Here is a 23,295-nt window from a genome sequence, read left to right on the forward strand (position 1 = left end):
GGTAATGTGACTGGGTGGATGTGGCCAACTTTTTTTTTTTACTTTTAAAAGCATTTTTTCTACAACCTCTTCGGCTGAAAAGGTTGTAAAAATGCTTTTAAAAGCCTCTGATGATCAGGCAACTCAGCTGAGATCACCAGAGGAGCCTTTTAAAAGCATTTTTTCTACAACCTTGTCAGCCAAAGAGGTTGTAAAAAAATGCTTTTAAAACCCTCTGATGATCAGGCGACTCAGCTGGGATCACCAGAGGAGTCTTTTAAAAGCATTTCTTCTACAACCTCTTCAGCCGAAGAGGTAATAGAAAAAATGCTTTTAAAGGCTTTTGACGATCCCAGCTGAGCTGCGTGATCATCAGAGGCTTTTTTTTAACTTTTAAAAGCATTTTTTCGGCCAAAGAAAAAATGCTTTTAAAAGTAAAAAAAACAACAACCTCTGATGATCGCGTGGCTCAGCTGAGCAGGTGGGGGCAGGGATTTTTGCTACTGGTTCTCCAAACCACCCGCTGCCATCGCTATCAGATCAGGTGATCCGGTCCGAACCGGGAGCATTTCACCTCAGCACTATTCTCCAAAATAACATTGCTGCCATCTACATTTTGCAGAACACTACATTCAGAAGGCTTCTGAAAGAATGTTCTGTGGATGAATGAGACCAAAATAGAACTTTTGGGCTTCAGTGAAAAATGTTGTTTGCCAAAAGTAAACACAGTATTCCAGTCCTGGAATCTTATCCCATCTGTGAAACAGTTAACGGTTTAGAATGCCAAGTCAAAGTCCTGACCATAATCCTATAGAAATATTATGGGAGGAGCTAAAGCAGGCACTTCATACAATGAAACCCACAATTTCCTCCCTGAGTTGAAGGTGTTCTGTAAGTAGAAATGGGCTAAAATTCCTCCAAGCAAATGAGCAGTGCTAATCAACAATTATCAGAAACATTTAGTTGCATTTATTTATTGCTGCCCAAGGGGAGCATAGCAGTTCCTGAAAGCAAAGGCTCACATCCTTTTGCCACACACAAATATTTAGCTTTGGATAATTTTCCTCAATAAATCAATGAACAAGTATAATGTTTTTGACTGATTAGATAAAGAGAACCCAATTAAACAAGTTTTAGCAGTTGTGTGGAAAGCCAATCAGATGAAGTTAACAACCCATTGCTTTGGACTCTCTTAGCAGCGTACAGGAGAACAGATTGTGATTTATGCAAAAACATTGAAAATTCAAAAAAGTTCACAAACTTTTTAACATCACCATACCTATTCAGAAGTAAACCTCACTGAGTCCAATGGAACTTTCTCTCAGATATCTACAAAAAATAAAGGCTCCTTTAGGATAATGTCACTTCCTAGTAAATATATAAACATGTTCATCTGGTTTGCTTGGTAACAACACAAATGATTTACAGTTGCCTTTCTTCAAGATGAGACTTCTCAATCTGGCCTAAAGTTCTGTTCTTCCGGATGGTCTATTATCCAGCTGCTAACAAGCTTTTAGCCTCCTTAGCTTTTTAAAATCAGATATGGTTGGCTAAAGGCTACTCACTACTATAGACCATACCAAATTGCTGCTAAAACCTCAGATTTCCTTTAAAGAAAGTAGATATCACATTTCAAATAAATAATCTACGATGAGCATAAAAAAATGAAAGCATTCTTCCTGAAATGAGTAGCTAAATATACCAAGACAAGAAATACAGTAGGGCAAACGAACTGCTGTAAGTTCAACATGTAAAATAGCTATAAGGTCTGCTTGTCAGGGTTAAGAAGACTTTTTAGATTAAAAGGCAGGATATATTTTTTAAGCTGAAATAACTTATTGTTTTAAGCAATTGATATTCCTGAATAATGAGTAATAAGTGTGGGAAGGGAAGCTAAAAAAAATATTGTAAGCTAATGATAGCCATTTACAAAGTTGCACAAATTAATCATGTTTTACTACAAAAAAAGTTCTAAAAAGCTGTAAGGCAATAGTACCACATGTTTAGATTCATGGTCTATAGTATGATGAGAATGAACTTGATATCACCTACTCTCCAAGTTTACAATCATGTGAAAAAATAAATATATCCCATTGAATGTTTCTACATATTTTAATATACAGATATTTGATCATTTCAACGATATTGATAAAGGAGATAGAAGATAACAAATGTTATGCACCAATTACACTTTGTATAATGTACACCATTGCATAATTTAAATAAACATGTAGGCAATTTTTGTGTGTGAAAAAAGTAAATACTCCCCCACAAACATTTATCCCTAGCTCACAAAGCTAAAATTAGAATCAGGTGCACCAGGATCAGAACAAATTATTAGAAAATCATTAGAGAGGATCTAGTGACTAAGACGCTGAGCTGGTTGATCGAAAGGTCAGCAGTTCAGCAGTTCGAATCCCTAGTGCCGTGTAACGGGGTAAGCTCCCATTACTTGTCCCAGCTTCTGCCAACCTAGCAGTTCGAAAGCAAGTAAAAAATGCAAGTAGAAAAATATGGACCATCTTTGGTAGGAAGATAACAGCGTTCCGTGCGCCTTTGGAGTTTAGTCATTCTGGCCACATGACCATGGAGATGTCTTCGGACAGCGCTGGCTCTTCGGCTTTGAAATGAAGATTAACACCATCCCCTAGAGTTGGGAACGACTAGCACATATGTACAAGGGGAACCTTTACCTTTATACAAACATAGAATCATAACCCTGGAAGGGACCTTGGAGATTTTCTAGTCCAATATACCTTATACCATCTAGGTCAAAAGGTTGCCAGTCTATCTTTGAAAACCTGCAGTGATGGAGCACCTACAGTTTCAGGAGGCAAGCTATTCCACTGATTGTTATGTCAGAAAATTTATTTTTACTTCTAGGTTGGATCTCTCTTTAACAAGTTTCCACCATTATTTGTTGTCTGCTATTTGGTGCTTTGGAGAATAAGTCAATCCCCTTTTCTCTCAAGTACAGTTATATTTCCCCCAAGTCCTTCTCTTCAATGGGTTAGACATGCAGTACCTAGCTCCTTCAACTGTTCATCGTATGATTTAGCCTCCAGACCCTTTATCATCTCTATTGCTCTTTTCTACACACTTTCTATGGTCTCAGCATTTATTTATTTTTTGCATCATGGTGGCCAGAATTCTATGCAATATTCCAATTGTGGCCTCACAAGTACAGTATAAAATGATATTATTACTTCTCGTGATCTTGATATTATCCCTCTATTGATGCAGCCCAGGACTGAATTGGCTTTTTTAGCAGCTGTGGCACATTGCTGGCTCATACTAGATCTAGACACCTACATCTCTCTCACAGTTACTTCTGTTGAGTCAGATACACCTATTTTGTACCTATGCATTTGGTATTTTTCCTGCCTAAGTACACAATTTTACTTGTCTCACCACAGAATTGTATCTTGTTGGACAGGCTCAATACTCAAATCTGTCAAGCTCCTTTTGAATCCAGAATTCATTTTCAAAGTGTTAGCAATTCTACCCAGCTTGGTGTCAAATTGCAAATTTGATGAATTTCCTTTTTATCCCTTTGTTTTTTAATTTATGAAGATGTTGAAGAGTACTGGGCCAAGACAGAATCTTGAAATAACTCACTGCATGTTTCCATCCATGTAGACGTAAAGTACTATGTGCTGGAGAAATCTGTCTTATTTAAATCTCCGATGTTTAGTTTATTTGCCCTTTGTTGTGGAAGTGCATAATATCACCATACCTAGATTGAAAGAGCTCACAATTTCATCATGTGACCTATGAATCTCAACACAACTTATTTGTGAAAGTACATGAGTCTATCATTAGAAAGAAGGGACAAAAATTACAAGAGAGATGTGCCAGGAGGACACTGCCATTTAGAAAGCATATCAAGGCAAGACTAAAGTTTGCTCATGAACTTGTAGGCAAAGACCATGGAACAATGAGCTGTGATAGATGAGGCAAAGATTAGCCACACTACCAAAAGACATGTTTAGCAAAACCCAAATACAGCATTTCACCAGAAGAATCTTACCAGCCTGTAAAGCACAGTGGTGTAAATGTTATTATTTGAGTCTGCTTTGCTGTTTCAGCACCTGAGCAGCTCATCATCATGGAATCCACTATGAATCCCTTCATTATATCAGAGGGTGCCTGAGGATGTGAGAGCAACTGAAAGTGGACCTTGCAAAATAACATGGCCCTAAATATTCTAATAAGTCCACCAAGGAATGGCAAGGAAAAAAGACAAAGAAATAGAGGGTTCTCCCATTAAGATATTATGGTGTGCATGCAAGAAACATCACACAGTTGGAAAAAAAATTGTGCATGGAGGAGTGGGGAAAAATTTCTTCCAGCCAATGTCAGAGACTGGTAGTTATAAGAAATGCCCACTTGAAGTTTTTTTTTCTGCCAAAGAAGCAGTACCAATTGTTAGAACCAAGAGTTTACAGTACTTACTTTTTCCACAGAATTAAATGATGTACCTGTCAATATTTGTTGAATAAATGATTGCATAATCGATTTTTCAGGTTTTTTGTTCAATTATATCACCCTTATCTTTATATACTGTTTGAATGAAAATAATATATTGATATATTCATATATGTTAAAAAAGAAAAAAAGATGGGGCGTACTTAGTTCTTCACATGACTGTATATTCAGCGATATTCATGGTAACAGCGAAAAACTATGGTTCTGTTTAAGATTTATGGTAGTTTAACTGTCAAAACGAGCAAACAGTCATCCAAACATTGTGCTTTATTTTAGCTGTGGCTTTTAATTAGTTTTCACAAACTGCATTTGAAAATAACTATTAGTATGGCCAAGTTAAGACTAGATAACAGCAATAGCTAGCTCCTAGAACCATGATGGCGAACTTATGGCATGTGTGCCAGAAGTGGCATGCGGAGCTTTTTCTGTGGCCATGTGCACCATCACCAGCTGCTCTTCCGGGTTCCGTTGCGCACGTATGTGCCGGCCAGCTTGTCCAGTGCGAACACGTAACAGCCAGCTGCTCCCTACTGGGTTCCAGCACGCATCTGGTCTTTGCGCAAAGATGGCTGGCACGCATGCGTATGCCAGAACCTGGAAGAGAGCAGCTGGCTGGTGTGCATGCGTGCCGGACTAGCTGGCTAGCGCGTATGCGCATGACAGAACCCAGAAGAGTAGCTGGCCACCGCACACATGCGCACCAGCCTGCTGTTCTCTTCCAGGTTCCAGTGCTCTGGTATGCGCACGCAGACACACATGCTCCAGTTTTGGCACTCGGTGCCGAAAAGGTTAACCATCACTGTCCTAGAACCTATTCTTATCATTCTAAAATATGCATTAAATTTTGCACCACATAAATCCCTGAGCCATTCAACTTCAAAGGAAAATTCACACACACATGCTTCTGTTGAAAACTGAAAATAGTTTTACACTGCAGATTTCTACAATAATTTTCTGAAACAGAAAGCTTTGAAAAAATGCAATCTGCATAGTTCAATTTTCTGTTCTTATAAAATATGTAATAATCAACTACGTACTGACAATACAGCCTACATCCATGTCATACTTAACTTAAAATATCATCTATATAGCTGCCAAAAGATTTAAGAAAAAATCTTCATGTGATCAGACTAATAATATTATTAAACTCTCATGCTACTCATGCAATTACAGACAACTAGCTGTTAAAAGTTATCTTTTGTTATCAAATTAGTGAATAAAACAGCCAGAGAATATAGCTACTAAATACATACTACATACAGTTTCAACTTAGTTTATAATTCATATTGCCTCATACATGCTATGCTTCCTCTGTATGTCCAGTTGATTTGATAATAACTAAAATCGTATGTTTCTCCTCTAGGCCCTAAAACCATATTGCTCAGACTCAATGAAAATGGCTACCTTGTTATTTGGGCATGACAGAGGAGGCTACAACTATGAAAAAAGGAATAGAAAAGCATAAACAAAGAGACAAGAATAGGAAGCCAGTAACAGAAATAAAGCACTTGAAATGAAACAAAGCAAGAGATTTTAAATTCTGGCAGTAGGATTAGTGCTAGTAACAGGACTACTGAATAGCAAAAACAAGGACTTATAGATTCTTTTGAAGGACAAGGTACAGATATTTTGGAACAAAAGGGATATTTACATTCTAGTCTCACTGGAATTGTATCAACACAGTAACCATTACATTGTCCAAGTTTTTTAAAAAGGTTTTTATAATTGCCTGCCTCTGATTGTTTAATATATACAGAATGAAGCCAGAAAATTTGCGTTTATATTAATGAGCATTTTTTTTTGGCAAAATTGACTATTCATAAGAAATAAAATTTGGAGAACACTGAAATCTGACATAATGCAAATACTTATAATATTAATTTCCCATGCAAAATAGCTCATTTTCATTAATTTTCCTAATTCATTCTAAAGCACAGAATCTATAGTTTTTCTGCAGAAAAGGTGAGACTAGTTTATTAAGTGAAAAGACTACTTGCTTACTGATTAATATTAAATAAGCATTTTTTGAGATATTACAATCCCTCCAGATACTTTACATTAAAACTCAATATAAATATAGTCACACTGACGCACTTTATATTTCAAAAGCAGAATAAATTCAGTCTGAATACAACTGCTTTTGTTAATTAGGTAATTTACAAGTAATTGGGAAATAATTTTAATCTTGGTCAAGCCAAGCTAATCAGAAAATCTGTATTTTAAAATTTTGAAACTCTTACCAGCACTTGATAGTTTCCTCTCTCGTTCCCATTCCAGTTGCTCTCTTTCTAGTTGGTCTTGCCGCTCTCTTTCCTGTTTTTCCCATTCCAATCTCTCCCGCTCTTGTCTTTCCCGTTCTTGCCTCTCTCTTTCTAGGCGCTCTTGCCATTCTCGTTCTCGTCTTTCTCTCTCCTGACGTTCCCTCTCCAGTTGCTCCTGTTCTAATCGTTCTCGTTCCAGTCTTTCCTTTTCTAGCCTTTCTCGTTCAAGCCTCTCTCGCTCTAGTCTGTCTCGTTCCAGCCTTTCACGTTCCATTCTGTCCCGTTCCAGCCTCTCCCTTTCCAATTCTTTTTGTCGTTGTTGTTCCTGCAATTGCCTAAAATAAAGAAAAGCCGAAGAGTTAAATGAAGTATTTAAATCAAAATAAAAGAAACTTAGACATTACTTTTTAAATAACAGGATGTTATGGTAATACTGTGGTCTTACATACCACAGTATTAATTTACTTAATTTACTGTTTAGCTTGTTTTTTGATCCAGAATTTATTAGTTCAATAGTATTCTGCTGCTATTTCCATAATATCTATGGACAGATGTTTGTCCACACAATTCTGTTGAAATTTTCACTAATCATACTCAAAACTGCTCAGTAGGATAATGGATGTAGTAGAATGCAAGTAGAACAAAAGTCCAATTTAAACAGACCTGTTTTAAGGCTGGAGTACTATGAACAACTTCCATTTTGGAGGATTTATTTGTAAAAACCCTCTGGACACCCACAGAATAACAGAGTCCAAATGACATGGCAGAATGGAACATACTTAAATCCTAATTCTGTATGCTCATCATAAAATATTTAAACACACGTTTTAAAAGGACATTTTCCCCATGTTTCAATTTTTTAATTAGCTTATCAGAATATAAAACAAAGAAAAATGAAAATAATGAGAAACTAGAGGAACAAAAAGGGAAGAGGAGAGAGTGCAGGGTTGGTGGGGGTAGGAGAGAGAAAAATGGTGTGCACATCCAACCCTTTTTTAGCAGTGTAAGATAATAACATTACAGCCTCAACTTCAAAAGCCTCAAGTCTCAAAAATGGCGAAGATCTCCAAAAAATAGTAACATGTGGCTAAAAAGAGTCTCTTTTAGCTTAATAAAGATAATAATCTCATAAAATCAGGGGTGAAATGCTCCCGGTTCAGACCTGCTTGCCCGATCTGGTAGCAATGGCGGTGGGTGGTTCAGAGAACCGGTAGCAAAAATCCCTAGCCCCGCCCCCTGCCGAGCCAAGCCATCATCAGAGGGTTTTTTTTTCTTTTAAAAGCAGTTTTTCTTCAGCCGAAACATGCCTTTAAAAATAAAAAAAAAAGCCTTTGAGGATCCCACGGCTCAGCTGAGATCATTAGAACCCTTTAAACTTTTTTTAACAACTTCTTCAGCCGAAGAGGTTGTAAAAAAAAAAGTTTTAAAAGGCTCCTCTGGCAATCCCATCACCAGAACCTTAAAAAACATGTTTTCTACAAGCTCTTCAGCCGAAGAGCTTGTAGAAAACCTGTAAGAGATTCTGGGCTGCGATGAAGCACTTACCTTATACTGCTCCTTTCCGGCTGGGAAAGCCATGCTTTACATCAGTTGCATCAGCTAGCAACTGAAGCTGCCTGCCTGAAATCCATCTCAGTCAGCAACTCAATTTGCCTGCTTTTCTGGCTGAGGAACTCTGAGAATTGAAGTTCACAAACCTTAAAGTTACTAAGGTTGGAGACCCCTGATCTAAAAAATATAAATAAAATAAAATAATAAAATAAAATATTTGTGCAGCTTTCTGAGATTTGGTGTGCTTCTGTAGTGTTTTACTCTAACTACACAAACACACAAAATCTCACAAAGCTGTATGTGGCATTTTGTGTGTGTGTGTGTGTGAGTGAGTCTGCTGTGTTTTGTGTGTGTGTGTGTAAAGTGTGAAAGTTGGTTTTTGAGCTTTTTGTGGCTGTGAGAGGTTCCTGCTTGTTGCAGAGGCCATTTTGGGTGAAGTGCAGCTGCTTTTACATTGTGTGTGAGTCAGTTGTGTTATGTTGTGTTGTGTTTGTGTAAAGTGTGAAAGTTGGTTTTTGAGTTTTTTGTGGCTGTATGAGGTTCCTGCTTGTTGCAGGGGCCATTTTGGGTGAAGTCCAGCTACTTTTACATTGTGTGTGAGTCAGTTGTGTTGTGTTGTGTTTGTGTAAAGTGTGAAAGTTGGTTTTTGGTACCTCTTATTGTTTTGTATACTTTATTATTTTTATTATTTATTGTTATTGGCCACGCCCACCAATTAAGCCATGCCCACAGAAATGGTAGGGAAATTTTTATTTCTTTCATTTATGCACCCCTGCATAAAATGATTGCACGACTTATTGTCCATTTGATAAATGGCTGCTTTTTTAACAGTGAAGTAATTGCAGCTCCGCCCACAGCTGAATGGTTCACTGGCTGCTCTAAAGCACAGCTGCTGAGGCTTCCTGCAGACCACTTCTATACGGAAAATCTTGCGAGGTGATTCTAGGACTCTCCTTAACCCAGGAAAAATATATAAATAAAAGCTACATGGTTCCCTTGTTAGTAGTTGAAGAAGCTTCAACCCAGAGGGAAGTCCCCCATGACTGGACAATCAGTCATGTTCATTGGAAGTCCCAAAAGAACATTAACAGAACAGCAGAACAAAAAACCAAGTACAGCTTTAAGGAAAACAGAGCTGAAGCATATTGTATTTTACAAATTTAATAGTTAAGCCAAAACATGAGAAATGCAAAATTCTAAATTATGTCACAGTCCAAGTGATCTTGTACTGTACTGGTTTTTTTTTCATTGTTTGGGTTTTTTATTTTTATTTTTAAAAGTTGTAAATACTTTGTAGCTATCCAGGAAGACGGTTGCTTTGAAATATACTAGACAATAACAAATGATATCAATAATAATGACTTGCCTTCAAGAATTCTAAATAACATAAAGAATCCAGTCAAAAGTATGTGTCATTAGTCAGACCACAGGGAAAATAATGTTTTTTTCTCTCTCTTTTTTTCAAATAAAACAGCAAATGTGAAAATTATCTGACTTTCATTTAAAGTGTTTATATATTGTAAGACAATAATTTAAGCTTCTTGGAGTGAAAAAAATAAATAACTACATCATGGAAAGTTAGAAAAAGATATAAACAAAAAGCTTTGAATGTTAATACTATACATCATACTCTGGAACCAAATACTTTTAGATCTGGTAACTTATGCTATATGTGTTCAAGTACTGAATATTCCTTAAAGCAAATATTTTGGGAACACAAGAAAAACAAGTTAACTGCTGAATTTTTTTGAAACAGATGAAACAAAGTAATGTAATGCCTAATATAAGAGATTCTGCAAGGATGATGAATGCTTTAATTCTCAATATTCACAGCTTTACTTAAATTTACATATTCATCAAATGTAGAGATATCTATGGAGTAGATAGATGATTTGAAAAAAAAACTTGTAAATCTTCCAAAGATTTTAGAGCACATTTAAAGGATTTAGTCATATATTTAGCTCTGCAGGAAATATTTTATACTTTTGAAATAATAAAAACCCGAAATGCTACTGGGCCAAAAAGGAGTTCCATCAAGTAGTGGAGGGAAAAGAGATTCTCCTATTTTGTTAACAGTGGTATACTGAAACTTTAGATAAAGGGATTCTGCTTTTATGTTATAATAAGGCTTATTTAGTAGTCATTTTAAAAAAGGAAAAAGGATCCTTTGACTTGTTCAAGTTATTATTTAATACTATTGTTAAATTGTAAGATTTTGACAAATTTTACAGAAGGTACAGCCTTCAAAAATTCATCCAGCACAATCTGATTTAATGAAAGCCTCTCATAACATCAGATTACTGGTAACTGTTAACAAAACATTGTATTCTGAAAATAATGAAATAGCTTATTGGCTCTGAAGTACTTTCATATGGTGTTCTGTCAATGAGCAATTGGTTTTTCTGAAGATTCAAAGATAAATATTAAAGATTTACCCCGTCTTAAAGTTTAATGACACACACACACACACACTCCACTTCAGTCACTGGAATTCCTTGTAGATAGATAACTTTATTTTGATCTATCAGTTTCAGAAAGATATAAGATCTAGCTGTAGAGAAATAACATACTTAAGTATAAATAAAATAATTCAGAATTATACTCAAAGGAGAGCCAGTTTGATGTAATGGTTAAGGCAAACTAGAAACAGGAGAACCTGCATTCTAGTCCTACTTTAGGAAAAAAGCCAGCTGGGTGATCTTGGACCAATCACTCTCTCTCAGTCCTAGGAAGCCTTTATGAAAAAATCTCAACAGCAGAATGCTATTATAAATAATGTTAAAGTTTCTGGTTTATACACAACCCCATCCAAATATTTCAGACATAACAAAATGCCAACATGGTGAAACAGAACATAACCCTGATAATTTTTCTTAAAGTAATAACCTTTGTTTATTTTCAGTGAACAATAATATTATTTCAGTTAAACTGACTATGGATGGTTTAATACTAATTCAACTTTCTTCAAAATACAATTGATTACTTACAGCAGAAACCAATCAACATTTGGTCCATTATGTTTCTGAATGTTAAAGAGATGCCTATACACCTTCATATTTTGTAGTCTATACAGTTATTTTTTTGCTGTTCCCCTCTTTATATGTATTGGCATATTGTAATAAGTTTATTTTTAGGCACTAGCTAAACAAGCTATCAGCTGATGTAGTAATGGCTTTACCTTCATGACTCTATATCACTTCTAATGATGATACTATATTAACATCATGAATCATTTAATATAATAACATGAACTAATATTCTATTTAAAAACAAAAAATTATGCCATCCATTCTAAGAAATGTAATACTAATATGTATTCATACAGAATATATTAACCAATGTTTCTCAACCTTTTTTCACCCACAGTTTTTCTTCTGTAACACCCCTCCCCCCCCAAAATCCATGTACCCCTTACTGGGAAAAGGAATACACACACTGCTTGTAATGCATAGACTTTGTTTTAATTTATATTAATTTTAATAATGCCATTTGTAATATACAATTATATACAAAGTGTCATTTTTAACATAATTTATTGGACAATTAATGTGACCAAAAGGTTATAGCATCCTATGCTCACATGATTACTATTTGCAACCTTCCTGCAAGATTTCCACAAGCAAGTCAAAAGGTAGGCCAGCAGGGAAGATTGTAAGTCTATTGGATAAATCTCCTTTTTCCACCTTTCTTTGCTCACACACACCATGTCCACCATTCCCCTTTCCTCAAACACATTTTTCCCTGGCCTCTCTGTAGCACTTGCAAGCAACCTGCACATTCTTTCTCAGGCCTCTCTCAACTCACACACATCTCACACTCTCTTTCCTGGCCTCCTTGTGTTCACACACACCCTGTATACCTCTTTTTCAGATCTTCCTCAGTTTACACACACCTTGTATCCTCCTTCCTGGAGGCTCTTGCATTCAAATCAAAAGCAATTATTTGTGTTAAGCTGCATAAAAATGCAAAATTCACGAGATATTTGGTATTATCTGCCAATTACACAAAAGGCTGTGTACAAGTTTAAGTTCTCAGAATTCATCATCAAGAAATACATTACAAAAAATAGGGGAAATAAAATGCACAAGCAAGCTTTTTAGAAACGTGGGTGCAATTTAAAACCTTAAGCTCAAAATCATAGGCACTCTCTCAGCTATAAAAAGAAGGAAATGGCAAATCACTTCCAAAATCTTGCCACGAAAAGCTGCAAGGACTAGTTCAGGAAATTACCAGAAATCACACTGATTCAAAGGTACCCTCACAAAAGGAAAAAAATAAATAAATCGAAGTCAGTCTTGTGATTGATACTGTAAATTCACAATTTTAATCTATCATTATCCGATTATACTTAATGTTCAAGGACAAGGAACAACACAGTGGTGAAATCTGAACCAGTTTGCTACCAGATCGCTAGATGCGCATGCTCACTGTGTGCCAAATGTGTGTCCTGTGTGCATGCACAAGCACACTGGGCACATGCACACTGTACGCCAAAAGGAGACTTAGAAGGTAAGTAGAATAGCGAGGGGTTGGAATCAGCTGTGGCGCGTGATTTAGCTTCGCTAGAAGGCAGGATTATTCCCCCCCTCGCTGTTCTACTTACCTTCCCAGCCTCCTTTTGGTGCGTGCTGCACGTACGCGCATGCGCAGTACACACCAAAAGGAGGCTTGGGAAGGTAAGTAGAACAGCTGGGGAGGGGATCAGCTGTAGCGCGTGATGTAGCTTTGCTAGAAAGCAGGATTTCCTGCTTTCTAGCAAAGCTAAGCCCCGCTGCACAGCTGATCGTCGGAAATATCAGTTTGGAGGAACCAGTAGCTTTTTTTAACTACCAGTTCAACTGAACTGAACCAGTAGCTAAGTACCAGTTCGCCCAAACTGGTAGCTTTTTTTACTACCGGTTCTCCGAAACCGGTAGTTTTTATCACTACCAGTTCACCTGAACCAGAGCAAACCGGTAGCATTTCACCCTTAGAACAACACTTGTTCCCTGCTTCCACCTCAAAATGTAAGAGCTCTCTCAGCAATGGTGAGCTAAGCTAAGTACAGATAAATATTTTCAATATATTCTTTTAAACATAGCCTTTAATCGAGGGGTCCCTAGCCCCTGGGCCAACTACTGGGCTATGGACCATTGGAAACTGAGCTGTGCAAGTGTCAGGTGACCATGCAAAGCTCTATTTGTGCAAATGGAAGATGTGTGTGGCCACAGCTTGCGCGGAACCATCCCCTCACCCCTCCCATCGCTGCCGATCCACACAACTGAAAAGTTTGGGGACCGCTATTTTAAACTTATCACTTAATCAGCATTATTGCCTTTTTGAAACTGTTTATTTTCTGAATTTTTTTTATAGCAAACTGCAAGCTAACAGCAGAATTCAGTAAGAGGAAGACAGAAGAACAGAGAACAATGACCAAAAGAATTGTGTTTACAAATATCATATGCTATATCATGAATAAATCCTCAAAATAAGCAACCCTGATCCTGATTTAGAGACTATAAAAGGAATAAAAGGCAACCAGTTTTCTAGAAAAGAGTAAAATTTCTGAAAAATCTAATAGTAATTACAAATTAATTATGTAACACAAAACACACTTATGAGTAAATAGTGATATGGTTGTAAAAAAGGCATATTTTGCACTACAATAATTATTTTGTAACCCTAGATCAGGAGTTGGCAACCCATGGCTCTGGAGCCAGAAGTGGCTCTGCCACAGCTCCCTGTCCCATCACTGGTTCACCCCGCCCCTCTTATTTCTTTTCTGGACTCCAACCTGAAGCGGCAGGAAGCGAAGGCTGCCTTATGTATAAATGTGGCATGAAGGCAAGTACAGGGCAGCTTTGCTCCTGCACTTTCCTCCCACCCTGGGCGGCTGTAGCTGAGCGGGGAGCATGGGCACGCATGGAGAGACCCTCTGCAAGCTAGCCGCTGCCCGTCCCGTGGGCGCCTTTCCTGAGCTTTGGCGCTTGCTTGAGGAGGGTCTCCCTGCACGTGCACATATCCTGGCTCAGTCACAGCTGTCCCGGGCGTTCTGAGACAAGAAGGGGGAAGAGGGTCACCGGAGAGTGCAAGATTGAAGCTGCCCTGTACGTGCCTTTGCGGCACATTTAAACATAAGGCAGACTTCGCTTCCTGCCACTTCAGGCTGGAGTCTCCTGGTGCGTGCGAACGCTCCAGCTCAGCCACAACTGGCCAGGGAGTTACGAGAGAAGTGGGGGGGGAGGACAGTAACCCAAAGGGAAGGGGGAGAGAGAGACACAGAGAGAGGGGGGATATAGAGAGACATATACAGAGTGATACACAGAGGGGGAAGAGAGAGAGTTACAGAGGGAGAGAGACGTAGAGGGGGAGAGATAGGGAGAAGGGGAGAGCGACATAGAGAATAGTTTTGTGGCTGGGTAGGCATGGCTACGTGGTCATGTGACTGGGTGGGAGTGAGTGACATCAAGTTGGCCATGCCCACCCAGGTTTTGTTGCTCCCAGAGTGTTTTTTTCCTGTAGGAAACAGGTCCTAGTGGCTCTTTGAGTGTTTAAGGTTGCCAACCCCTGCCCTAGATAATGGTAGAAGATGATATGTTGTGAGTAATGGAAATGTGATGGATGCAGGACTATGTTTTCTATTTATTATTTTAGTTTTTTTATATTATGAATGGGTTTATTATTTGATTGCTAACTGCCTAGAATCTTCAATAATGGGTAGCATACAAATAAAGTAAGTAAAAAAACTAGTGTCTAAATCATAAGAATTAGTAGTTTAATTTTGTTTCAGTAAGCACTACAACTTTTTAATTAAAAGATTAATTTCACTGCATATACTCAGTAAAAACAGTTTCTGGGTAGACGGGAGAAGAAAAAGAGGAAGATAAAAAATTATATATACTTTAACTGTGGTATCAACATTTCTCTCAAGTCTGTAGTTGCACTTCTCCTTTGTCGTTCTTTAATTCTAGTGATTCAAAATGTCTATTACTTTAAGATGGATAACAGCTTGATATATTACCAGCCCAGAATGAAGTGATGTCATTATTGTATTGATCATTAGAGAGAAGGGCAACTATTGTGAATATCCTGCTGCTCTCACTAAATTCCCCAAAAAAAAAAGCTGCAACAAATTATTTGGACATATTACAAAGAAAAGACATTGAGAAAATTATCTGCCACCTCTTTTCCAGATGGAACTTCAAGATTTGGCAGAAGACAAAGGATCGTTACCACTGTCACACTGGGGCTGTAACACCAATGCAGATTCACTGAATTTCACACAGAATTTCATACAATTTTTATCTAAAAATACTTGTGAAGAGATTTATTTTTAGAAAACTTTTGCTTTATTATTAATTTACTTTCTTTATAAATGACCATTACATGTCCAATCAGAGAAGGCCATGACAAAGTTTCTGGAGAACAACAAAAATCATTAAATTTCAGTAAAACATTTAACTATCACCATAATTATTATAATAGTAGTATCCTTTTAAAAACTGAACTAACCTTCTCTGGCTTTCCAAATCTTCTTGTGCTGGGCCATTTTGCACTTGTGGGGGAATTTGTGCATTTTGTCGAGGCAACGTTGGACCTGAGGAAAATTAAGTTATATTTTATTGCAATATCATTTGTAAAGATAGTCCATTTTTTGCAAAAAAAAAGTTCCATCAAGTTTTGACCTTCTACTAATGTGTTATTTCTGATAATTTTAAATAAAACCATATTCAGCTCATCAAATTTAGTATCACTATAAAACTGTCTTTTATCTTTGGGCAAGCAAAGTTTGAAGTCAAGTGTTCACCTAAATAAAATGCTAATAGAGAGGAGAAGGAGTTATGATTGCCAGAAGAATCAGTAACAATTTCTAAAGGCAGGTAAGGATATGTTACTTTTATTAGTATCACAAAACCGGATAAAAGCCTGCACCCCTCCCCTTTATTGAAGAATGAACTCCATGCTCCAAGTTTCATTCAAGGAAAAATACCACAGTAAGCCAATCTTACAGACACGCACAGATTTTGCATTTAAGTTATATACATCAAATGGTCAAATTTGTTGACCATTGTTAAGAATCTAATTGGATGATACAGAAAATTGAATAACATATTTCATGTAATTGGTTTAAAATAAACAAATCATAATGCATGTCGCGACCATGCCATAGTCAAGACGGAAACTAAACAAAAATTGCCTCCAGAGATGCTAGTTATTCAGAACTTCCTAAAGCTAATAGCATAAAAAATAGTTTAGATACCTTCACTGCAATAACTAACCTGATCCTAAAGGATTATAATGAATTCAGAACATTGGTCAATATATCACTGAATGCAGAGTTTCTATATTTTAACAGACAGCCATGAAAGGGGAAAAAACACTTTAATGCTATTTTAAACAATGATTTATACCACATAAGCCTCTTTTTAAATACCATGAAAGCTTTCAAGGGCCAAATATTTTTCAACAAAGTGTTCTTTATTTCACAAGACAGTAATAAACTTACAAATTAAAATATTTGGAATGTTGAATAAAACTGTCTATTTTTCTCCAAAAAATGGAGACATCTCCTTACCTATCCACTAGACTTGTAGGATTTTGATGATTTTAAAATTGAAGGCTACCCTATGCTCCAGTTCATATGGACTTCAGTCGACATGTTAGGGCAATTTGAGACACACACCTCCAAACATTACTGAACTTCAAACTATCAGCAGCTGCAGCTGCTGCAATCAGTGATATAAGATGCTAAAAATTATAGTGGTTCACTATGGTGACTGCCCCTCCCAATATTGAAGTTTTCTGTTAATTTCAAAATGTTTGGCTAATGTGTAATATTTTTAGTATCTTCTTCTTAATTCACAGTTCTTTAAGAAGGAGATAATGATCCAAAATCATCCCAACAAAAAAAAACTCTACTCCTGCTTCGCTAACTAACTAACTAAGAAAGAAAACAATAAGAAGCTGTAGCTGCAACTAAAGCAAGCTGAATCTGTACCTAAGTCCAAGTCTCCAAGGAACTTCAAAAAGCTATTTTAACTCTAGATTTCTCTAAAGATACAGAGACCCCAGAGAACCCATCTAGTTTGGATGTGCTTGTAATTTTAAAACTGCTTTCTCACGATTTGAAGCAATTAAAAATTTATGTAGATGCTCTTAATATGTCTTTTGAGACATAGTTTCTTCCTCTTAGATAAGAATGTGCTGGAGCTTCAAGAAACAGAAACCGGCTCTCATGAGTACTGATTAAATCAATCTGAATTTGCTGATAAGTAATACATCAAAGGTTTTGATGGGATGCAGGAAAGAAATAAAGCTACCCAGAATGAATTATCCTATTTACTGGTTTCTGAAGCAGAACTAATGTACATTTTTAATGTTCTTTATAACACCAAGTCAAATTGATCTTTAATATTTGTGGAATCTAGGTGGGCCATATCTGCATACGTAATTACATTTTTCTAACTATAATTGTCTCCAATAAGGAAAGCGTAAAAAGGAGAAAGTAGTAATGGTGAAATTGTTGGGTTTATTATTTTCCTTATGGAATTGCATATAGAACATGGTACATAAAATACAGGAAACAACTTATTTTGAAAATATATACTTTCAGGTATAAATCACAAACTGTTTACATCACCATCAGGAAGTTAAACAGTTTATAATACAGATATGGGATACACAAACAGAAATTAATATAGAAATGATATAGAAATAGCAAGCTTACCGGAGTCTTGTGAATTTAACACTTCTAAGGCATGCATCATGGCACTTGCAAAGACATTGGCATCTTCTTTGCTGCCAAAGTTGAGACCATATACTTGTCTAGCATCCCGCCACTGATGGAAAGTCTGTGTTGCTTGATTGTATTTTAATCCTTTTGGAATGGCACAATTGATTACCACCTAAACAAGCAATGGAAAAGTTATGCCCTAATTGGGTTTATTATGATGCAAACAATTTTACCTTCTTGTTCCAAAACAATTAAATGGATTTAGTTTTATGGTTCTAAACTCTAAAACAACATGATGATACTTAGTATACAATCTTCCAAAATAATTGCTAAACATGAATACTGAACTATAATTACAAACAGGATGAGATAAATCATAAAAGACAAAGTCCATATGCTGAAGATAATAGAAAAAGTCTGGCTCTGCATAAGATGTTGAAAGGATCCTAAGCATATATTTTCTTTAGATTTATTCATGGTGAAACCACCTGAAATGATAGTCCCAGGCCATTTATATCTGATTTCTAGAAGCATGGAAGACTAACAACACATAAAAGCATACTTTAGCATACAAAAAGCTGAGTTACATTCCAAAGTAATGTATAAAAATGCTTATATGTAACCGTTTGTGTCAAAAGTAGGCTGTATATGTGTTAACTGTGATTTTTCAGGTTATTATATGTACATGTATGCTCTGGGTCTGCCTGCTTGTAAGTACAGCTTTCATTTCCCACATCCATTTCCCTTCCACAGTAGGTCAGAAAAGAATTATCTGGAGATTGACAGGTTATATCAAGAAATGGACAGCACTAAAAATAATAAATAAACAATCTAATTGTTTTTCTTTATGATTGTGTCACATAGAGATGCAACATTAAACAACTTTTACATATGCATAAAAATAATGATAAAAACATTGTCTAAAAAAGTGTCTTCTGGAGTACCGGAAGGATACATGGCCTGCACAACTTCAGAACTCTCATCTCTTGAAGAAATGGGTAAGGCATTCAGATGGAGTTTAGTAAAAGAAATGTTAACTGTGCCCATTACACAGATCAACTGGATTAGTCAGCCACAAATCCAAATAAAATTTGCAATAGGTATTCCCTATCTTCTTCTTCTATTATTATTATTATTATTATTATTATTATTATTATTATTATTATTGTTATTGTTATTGTTATTGTTATTATTATTATACTTTATTCATTAAACATGAAACTATATATTATTATTGTTGTTGTTCATTAAATTGGGGTCTCCTTAAAAGTTTTAAATCTCTTCTTCCCAGTCTTTTCATACCAGTTTAGGCTTTAGAAAAGGCAAAGAATAAGACACATTATAGCTGATACATATTGAATAAATTAGAAAGCTACAGAATATAAAAAAATAAGTCAATATTTATATTTCATGTATTATAGAAATACCTCTGATTTGGTTAACCATGTCAAGTTGTGCAATGTCCCTGGGAAAAATGGAAATCACATAATGCAAGACCTACAGTCAGGTCAGGAAGCAACAGTCAAGCTGGAATATGGCAAAACATGGGTCCAAGTCAGCAAAGGTATGAAAGGGGCATTGGTCCTACTGGAACACCTTTTCTCAGTGGCCAAGGAATAGTCCAGGAATGGGTTGCTACAGTCAGATCGCCTAGAGCAGCGGTTCTCAACCTGTGGGTCGGGACCCCGTTGGGGGTCGAATGACGATTTGCCAGTGGTCGCCTAAGACCATTGAAAATATAGGAAGTATACTTGTGAATCGAAGAATCGCGCTCCAATGGTTGAGTCCACAAGCCAGCTGCAGGCTCTTCAAATTGCTAGCCGAATTCGGCTTCAGGCGCGATGAATTAAAAAAGAGAGAAATCTTTGCTCTGATGTCTCCCTCTCAAGCCAGCTGCAATCACTCCCAATCGCTAGCCTAATCTGGCTTCAGGCGCAATAAACTTAATAGGGGAGGAGTCTCCGCTTCAATGCCTCTGTCCTCAAGGCAATCGCAAGCAGTTCAGATCGCTAGCCAATACGGCTTCAGGCGCGATAAATTCAAAATGAAAATAATTTTATGGTTAGGGTCGCCATATCGTGGGGAATTGTATTAAAGGGGTCGCAGCACTATAAAGGTTGAGAACCACTGGCCTAGAGACTGAGTCATAGTTTCTTGGCCATGCCTCCCTGCCTCTCTCTCTCAGGCCCAGTTTTCGACAATGTGACAGCTGAAAGAGAAGCTCTTCCAGAAATTAGAGAAAGTCCAGCTCCGGGCCCTACAAGTACAAGGGTGGGGCTGGAGTATTCCGCAGTGTAGCTGCGGAATAGTCCAAGAATGGGACATATCAAAGCCTGTCTATCCTAACGGCGGGTAGCCGTTGGGCCTGGAGCCCCCAAGGCCAAATGCTGTAAGACTCTCCTGCCAAAGAAAGCCTTCCCGGATGCGAAGACATCCAACTTATATTGCCTGATGAAAGGCGAAGGAGTAGTCCAGGTAGCCATCCTGCAAATCTCCTCAAGGGATTGCCTGTCCGCCCTCCTTGCTAAGGAAGGTAGGACCTTCCTTTTCTCCCTGTTCTCAATAAGGAGCAGATCCCAAGATTCACCAAACATCATACCCCCTGCGTAGGGGGCTGCTGCCAGCCTCCATTTTGCTCTTAAATCAGCCTGCCACTGGCATAGCCACAGCAGCCTCTTGGAGGTTACTGTAGAAGCCAGGGCTCTAGAGGCATATTTGGCAGCATTTAACATCGTGTCAGCTGAGAACTGAGTGGCTGCAATAATTTTATTGAGGTCTTGATGTAATCGTGCGTCACTGGGAGCCAGACTTGACTGCATTTGTTGGAGCCACAGGAGGGAGGTATGATTGAAAAAGGATGCCGCGGTAGCAGCTTGAATTGCCCAGGCAGCCGCCTGGTGAGTTTTTTTGAATGATAATTCAATTTTTTTTTTCAGGCTTCAGACCTTCAGATATGTCCCCTGTCAGATATGGTATAGGGGACAAGAGGGCTACAATAGGGCTGTGCCACTGATGGGACCTGTAATATCTGATCAAAATTCGGTGCCATGCCGTAGTATTTCCTGTTATTCCCACTAGGGGTGGGAATAGACGCTGAGCTGACCCATTGTTTTTGGACTACGTCCATAAAGAGTTTGGGAGCCGGAATAAATTGTTGTTCCACCACCAGCTCAGAAAATACACCATGACTGTGGCCCTGAGGAAGCACCTGCGATTCAGCGGTTGGTTTATCCTCCGTTAGGCAGGCTGTGGCCCTTGCCTTGTGTAATAAGGATTTGAACCACCCTGGAGGGAAGGCTGGGGTTTCAGGGGATACCCCTTCATCAACAGAAAAATCAGAGTCTTTCTGGGTCTCCTCCCCCAGAAAGAAGTCAGCACTGTCTCTAGAGTGAGAAGGCGAGTGATGCGGGGGTTCAGTCAGGCTAGTTGAAGGTGAAGCCCGCTGTGGATATGAGATTGAGTCTGAGGCCAGTGAATCAGAATGTTGCCTTTGTATGCCCGTTGCAATGCCCTTAGTAATTGCCTGTGAAATCAGGAGTTGAACATTCTCGAGCAAATTAGACAACTGATCCACCGTGGCCCTTGATGCAGTCTCTGAGGTGCCCTGGGAGACCTCTGGGGCATGAACCCTGAAGTGATTGGGTTTACATGACACTTCTGCTATTTGGCAGTCAAAGGGATCATTGCTTCTAATATGTTCCCTGCTCTCCAACAAGGCTGGTGCTGGGGATAGCTCACCAGCGCCCTCTGGTGACCAAGCTTGTGGTGAGGGAGCTAATTGCTCCTGCAGAAAAGTGCGGGAAATAGAATGATTAAGCTACACATTTTAAAGTTTTCTTTGCTTTTTTATTTATATCTTTAACTGTTAATTGATTAGTTGAATGCTGACTTATCCTACAACCACTTGCTGGATTTTAACGTAAACTTTTTTTTTTTTTTTACTGTTTATTTCAGAGTTTTAAATTATTTTCACTTTTGCTGTAAGGAAGTCGATTGCAAGAGGTCCCATTCCTTGGTAGTAAAAGTTACCCACTTTAATTTATATTTATACTGCATTTTTACTATAAAATACTATTTTGTATTTTACTAGTTTTTAAAAACTCTGGTCTCTTTTTTGACTTCTGATGGGAAATTTCCTATTTTTCTAACTACTGCTTATTGTGGGAAATTTTATTTCCATTTTTCTCTGTGGTAATTCTGTTATGGTACATTTACTTCTTTTGTCCTTGAGAACGAAACAGTTTATGCTTTTGTCATGAAAGCTCAACTTCCAAAGAGTTTTGGACTATATTAAAATGTAAACAACAATAAATCAAAAATTTTGAATACTACACATAATATATTTACAATGGCTACAAAAGAGATAAAGTCCTTTGGTAAGCCTCTGAAAAAATGTTTTTAAACTTACAAGCGCTAATTGAAAACTTAGATAAAAATTTGATAAACTAACGAAGGCTTTAAATCAACCACAGAACAACACCCAGATACAAATAACAGCAGCTGAACTAAATTCACAATCAAATGGACTGGAACCTAATCTGTTTGTTGGGAGTTGTGAAGGAAAAGGAGGCTGGTTTGAGAACTGCAGGCTTCGTAGAGAAGGCTGAAAGATTACAGATCTTTGAAGATCTTTTGCATACAAAAAATTCAGAGATGACAGAACTGATTAGTGATGCTCTAGACTTTCTTAAGATAGATGGAGTTTGGAGAGTGGATTTATTATATTTAATCAAAAACCAATTGACAAGAGATGCTGTGTTTTTATTTATAGGAAGATTTTCTGAACAACAAATGCTGTGGAGGTACTTATAATAAAGAAATCTGGGGGATGGGTAATGAGAAGCAATTGCTGGAAAAGATACCAAACAAAATTTTAAGGGAAATTTTTATTATTAAGAAGCAAACGAGGAGATTTGCTACTGGATGGATCAGAGATAAGGATTGTGTTTTGTGGTAGATAAGAAGCCACTGTAGACCCTCTACAAGTTAAATACAATAATAGATTGTTAACAGAGAGTTTGAAGTTTGACTTTGCTATTAGTTTACCTGTTAACTACGTTTTTTAATATACAATAGATAGCTGACTGGTCAAATTGGTTGCAAACAGATTTGTAGAAGTCTATAAATTGTGGACCTGCTTCACAAGAGAGGAAATTATTATTGCTGCAATATTCTTATCGGTATTCAACTGGGGGGACCATATAGGCATATGTGTCTTTGTTTTGGGCCTATTCCTACAAAGACTAGGATCATATCAATAATGGTTTTCTCTGTGTGCCAGTGTGCCACTCTATGGAAACAAAA

The 23,295-nt window shown here is 37.4% G+C and overlaps 1 protein-coding gene across 5 annotated transcripts in view; it reads right to left on the minus strand.

Moving 5' to 3' along the window:
* Nucleotides 1-23,295, minus strand: part of ENAH (ENAH actin regulator) — a 90,371-nt gene that overhangs the window by 15,417 nt on the left and 51,659 nt on the right. For all 5 annotated transcript variants that reach the window (XM_058165514.1, XM_058165515.1, XM_058165517.1 and 2 more), the window contains 3 exons: nt 17,986-18,163; nt 15,771-15,855; nt 6,708-7,063 (listed from right to left, as the gene is read on the minus strand). In XM_058165514.1, coding sequence (XP_058021497.1) covers nt 6,708-7,063; nt 15,771-15,855; nt 17,986-18,163 — 619 coding nt within the window. The remainder of the gene's footprint in view (nt 1-6,707; nt 7,064-15,770; nt 15,856-17,985; nt 18,164-23,295) is intronic.

The sequence above is a fragment of the Ahaetulla prasina genome, chromosome 1 (assembly GCF_028640845.1).
Source record: "Ahaetulla prasina isolate Xishuangbanna chromosome 1, ASM2864084v1, whole genome shotgun sequence".
Classification (NCBI taxonomy): Eukaryota; Metazoa; Chordata; class Lepidosauria; order Squamata; family Colubridae; genus Ahaetulla; species Ahaetulla prasina.